Raw genomic sequence first — 5151 nt, 5'->3', positions numbered from 1 at the left:
CTCGCGAGCGATGAGAACGCGCCCGTGGGTCTAGCTAGTATACAAGACGCGGTATTTATGAAACAAGCGAAACGGCCTCAACATACCGCCCGCCTCGCGAAGTTATCCTTAACTGAGCGACAAGGCAGTACTTTTTCCATAACGGCCTAAGCAAAACAACGCGCAATGGGCAAGAATAATCGGGCTCGCGTGCCCGAGATTTGTCCCCTACGCCGCCCGCCATGAGGAGCTGGCTACACAGTCGTCTGGGGAACGCGTGACTCCATGAAATGCACGGCCACGGTCTCGTTGATGGGCAGGTGGATAAGCCGATGGACCGGTCGCCTCAGTTGGGTGGTGGCCGTCCTGAGCGTTACGACTCTGCAAACCCCGTCGGTACCCCGGTGCTGGCGGACAACTCTCGCCAGTGGCCACTTGGTAGGTGGAAGGGGGTCATCCATCAGGATCACCAGGTCCCCGACCTGATAATCGTAGCCCGGGCGGAGCCACTTGGAGCGCTGCTGCAGTTGGGTGAGGAATTCTCGCCGCCACCGCTTCCAAAAGTGATTCCGCATGAGGGACAGGAGCCGCCATCTGGAACAAACTGAAACCTTCTCGTTCGTCTCTGTAAAAGGCTCTACAGGAGCCTTGAGGGCTGAGCCGATCAAGAAGTGGCCCGGGGTCAGCGTCGATACTTCCTCCTCGTTGCTGCTGAGCGGGCCGAGAGGTCTGGAGTTGAGGCACGCCTCGATTTGGTGACAGACAGTTGAAAACTCCTCGTACGTGAGCTTGGCATCCCCAATGACCCTTTCGTACGAATCGTCCTGAATTCGTCCGCGAACTCCTCGTTTTGCACAACTCGGAGAAGAATAGTTCTGCCTCTCGCTAGTTCCTGCGCTGAGCGCCAACGGACCATGTAAGCGAAGACCCTGATGAGTTTGTGCAGGGAAGAAGATCGAGCGCACCACTCGGACCAAGACTCCTCTCCTCTTGCCACACAAACTTCCAGAGCCGCCATTGACCTTGCCTCTAGGTCAGTCTTCAGCTCAGCAAGAGGACCCGGCCACTCTGATTTTTCTAATGTTATCCAGCTTGGACCGTTCCACCATAGTATTGACTCTCGCAGTTGCGTCGGTGTGAAACCCCTGGTTGCACAGTCCGCCGGATTATCGGCTGAGCGTACATGCCGCCAGGTAGCATGGGGCAGCGACGTGAGAATCTCACTCACCCTATTCGCCACGAATGGTTTCCACCGAGAGGGGTGCCCTTGCAGCCATGCTAAAGCTACCTTCGAATCCGACCAGCAATGAATGTCAACAGGTTGAGAGTCTAATTTCGACAACAGCGAATTAACGAGACGAACTAACAATTGAGCTCCACACAGCTCTAGCTTGGGCAGGCTGATGACCTTAATTGGAGCGACCTTGGACTTCGCCACAATAAGTCTGGAGACCTTGGTGTCAGCAGCCACCAGGTACAGTGAGGCTGCATATGCGCTCTCCGATGCATCACAGAAACCGTGTAGGTCCCACTTAGTGGTTCCAACAGTTCCAAACCATCGTGGAATTCGTAGTTCCTCCAATTCGACCAACTGACCTTTAAAGGTCGACCAAGATTGTGATAATGTGGCGGAGACGGCTACGTCCCAATCAACGCCCTGCCTCCATAAGGTCTGCAACAGCAGCTTTGCACGAACCAACACGGGAGCAAGCCAGCCAATCGGGTCAAACAATTTGGAAACTTCCGACAAGATTGACCTTTTCGTGACTGTCTGGGGAGGTTCGACTAGTGCAATTTTGAAGCAAAAGGCATCCTTTTGCGGCATCCAACGCAGGCCTAATGTGGACACCGCCTCCTCGACTCGAAACTCCCGTTCAGCTACGGCAGGACTCTCGAGTCCCAGCTCCTGCAACAACTCTGCGTGGTTTGCAGCCCACTTGCCCACCTCCATTCCTGCTGTTCTCAGGATGCTTACTAACTCGTCTCGCACGAGCCTAGCTTCCTCGAGGGTATCTCCCCCTCCGTAGGAGTCGTCGGCATAACGACCCTTCCTCAATATTTGAGCACCACGAGGAAAGCGCTTCTGCTCGTCATCTGCCAGCTGGAGCATGCATGCGTTGGCCAGGAATGGAGCACAGGTCGTCCCATATGTTACCGTGACTAAACGAAACGGAGTGACCACCTCGTCCTCGTTGAAACGCCACAAAATGCGTTGCCAATCAGCGTCATCCGGCTGAACGAGAAATTGTCGAAACATTTTTACTACATCACACGTAAAAACGTATTTCCGAAAGCACCAACGAATGATGATGACGAGCACATCTTCCTGCAATTTGGGCCCCGCATGCAAGCAGCTATTCAACGAGACCCCGGCGGAATCGGCTTGGGACGCGTTGAAGACTACGCGTATTTTCCCTTTACCGCCGTCTTTAAAGACTGCATGATGAGGGAGATAAAAAACGTCGCTCTTACCCGACTGCTCGTTGACCACCTTCTCCATGTGACCTAGCGCCTGGTACTCCTGCATGAAGACTTTATACGGTGGAGCCAACTCGGGTTGTCTCACAAAACGACGCTCTAATCTCGTCAAGCAAGCAGCAGCCGTGGACTTTGAATCAGCAAAGACAGGTTCCCTAGCAAACGGGAGCCTGACAACGAAGCGACCATCTGCCCTGCGCGAGTGAGTCCTCCGAAAATGATCGTAGCACTCCTCATCCTGCGGAGACAACTGGGGCGGCTTGTTGACTTCTTCAATTTCCCAGAATCTTGTCAACGCGGAGGTTAGCTCTCGGTCCACAGCAACGTGAAATCCCGATACCTCCGCTTTCCCTCCGGTTTCTTGCACAGGTACTTTTCCTAGCACGACCCAGCCGAGAGAGGTTTCCATTGCAGTGGGTGCCCCCGGTTGTCGGTCGATGCCTGGCCGTATCACCTTCGCAAGAGCCTCCGCATTCAAAATGCAGTCGATGCGCCCTGGTTTGAAGTAGACCGGATCCGCTAGTGGTCGCGAGGCAAGATGTGGCCACGCGGTTGGGTCGACAGGTAGACGTGGCAGCAGGGACGTCAACCTTTTTAAAACCAGCGCTGTAAAATCGAGAGAGAATTTGTCGTCACGCTCCGACTTGAGCGTTAGATGGACTCTGCTTCGGGCCACCGCTGTCCGCTCGGCTCCGACTCCATTGACCGCCACATGAGTCGACTGGCGACGAAGTCCAAGTGCCTGTACAGCTTGCTCTGTTACGAAGGACTCCTCTGCGCCCGAATCCAGCAAGGCCCTTACGGTGATGGCGGCACCCGGTGACTGGAGCACGACGCAGGCAGTTGCCAGCAGCACAGTCTGTCCCCCAGTGATGGCGAGCACAGACGCCTCTCCCGGCGCCGATTCGCTCTCCGCATTCTGCAACGTAGCCACCGCAGCGTTCGAAGTGGCTGTCTTGTCCTGGTGCAACTTCGTATGATGCTTTTCATGGCACACGGAGCACCGATATTTTGAGGTGCAAGCCCCCACAACATGCCTTGCGCTCAGGCAGTTGAGACAGAGCCTAGCCGTTTGCACGTGGGCTCTTCTATTTGTCGGAGGCGCATTGGAGAAGACACTGCAACGCCCAATGAAGTGTGGTCCGTCGCAGAACGAGCATTTGTCCGGCTCTCTCGTAGACGAGTTCCTCGGCGTGGCAACGTGAGCTGAAGACTTCTTCGTTTTCTTGCTTTCCTTGGCCTTGGACGAGGACTGCGACTGCTGACCTGGAGCGGACGTTTCCTCTCGAACGGACTTGGACCGGTCGCCCACGACAAGGTCCAGAGTTCGTATCCTGTCCTCCAGAAAGTATTTGAACTCTGCGAATGTGGGGAATTCGTTATTTTTCTTCTTCTCCAGCTCCCTAGCCCAGTCCAACCTCGTCGGAGTTGCAAGTTTGCTCTCGATGAAGTAGATTAGGACGGCGTCCCAATGCTCGACCGGAAGTCCAAGAGTTCTAAACACGTTGATGCTCTCATTCGTCGTGTTTAGCAGCTGGTTAATGTGCGTTCCGGTTTCCTCGTCGCTAGCCTCTGTTCCAGTAACGGCCTGCATTTGCGTGCTGAATCGGAGGAACCTGTTGTCGTAGCGTCGACACAGCGTTTCCCAGGCTGTAAGGAAGTTTGCGCCTACCATCTGGATGCCCTTCAACCTTGCCTGTGCCTCGCCTGACAAACAGTTTAATAAGTGTTCCAGCTTGATAACCGGCGTCATCCCTTTATCTGCGATGACCAAGGAGGTAAAACGCTCCTTAAAGGCTTCCCAATCGCGTTGAGTCCCATCGAAGCGGGGCAGTTTTAACCTTTCGAATGTTCTCTGTACTGAGTTCTCCGCGATACTGCGGTCATGCGTTGCAAGAACGTGCGTATCGGAAGGGCCCTGGAGCTCTTTTGATTTTGCCTCCAGCCATGCTTTTGCGTACAGATACGCTTCCATTGTGGATCCATACAGATCTGCCTTGAAGTAGGAGCGGTCGCTTAGGCTATCCATATGCTCTGCCAGAATCAAGTCTCGGTCTTGGAAGCCTTTCCAATACTCCTGCAGGAGTGCCTGTCTCGCTTCGACATCCGACAACGTAAGCTCATCGGCGGCCTTCTTTTTCGTAGTGTTGCCCACGAAGTTTAAAATGAACACCGCGACACGCTTTTGCGCTGTGAACAGTGCTTCATGCCCCGTCATTGTCAAAGCCGATCGACTCCCGTATTGCACAATCGAACGATCCGAAATTGTACAAGTTGCAGATTGCTGCAAATACTGTCTGCAAATTGAAAGCAATGTACCGAGAACACTCGCGACGATTATGTGAGACGCGAAGCAAAGGCGATCACACCTGTCGCGATGCGAACCAAACGACCACGTTTTCGCTTGTATGTGTGCGTGTCGCGTGCGAAACCGCTGATTCCCGATGAACCGACACCGATTTCGAACGAGTGAGTGCGACGAAGACAGCAATAGTCTCGACGGTTTTGCGCGTATTCGGAGTTTGTTTTCGATTTCGCGCTCGCTCTGTCTCTCTCGCTCTGCTAGCGTCGCGTTTCGCGCACCACGGCGTGACGTCACAAAGGTTGAAATGTCCGTTAGCCTCGTGGAATCTGTTCGATTTTTCACCGATTACGCTCACTTTGACGCACACACTGTATCTGCACCAACGCACT

The 5151-nt window shown here is 54.1% G+C and overlaps 1 protein-coding gene across 1 annotated transcript; it reads right to left on the bottom strand.

Annotated features, from left to right (window-relative positions):
- Positions 1-233: 233 nt before the first annotated feature.
- Positions 234-4675, bottom strand: LOC143219368 (uncharacterized). Its single transcript, XM_076445384.1, has 2 exons — positions 893-4675; positions 234-803 (listed from the first exon to the last, which is right to left on the bottom strand). The coding sequence occupies exons 1-2, from the start codon at positions 4673-4675 to the stop codon at positions 234-236; spliced, it is 4353 nt and encodes a 1450-aa protein (XP_076301499.1).
- Between the last annotated feature and the right edge of the window lie 476 nt (positions 4676-5151).

The sequence above is a fragment of the Lasioglossum baleicum genome, unplaced genomic scaffold, assembly GCF_051020765.1.
Source record: "Lasioglossum baleicum unplaced genomic scaffold, iyLasBale1 scaffold0025, whole genome shotgun sequence".
Lineage (NCBI taxonomy): Eukaryota > Metazoa > Arthropoda > Insecta > Hymenoptera > Halictidae > Lasioglossum > Lasioglossum baleicum.
The sequence above is the reverse complement of the archived record's forward strand: the minus strand, read 5'-3'. Positions and strand labels throughout refer to the sequence as shown.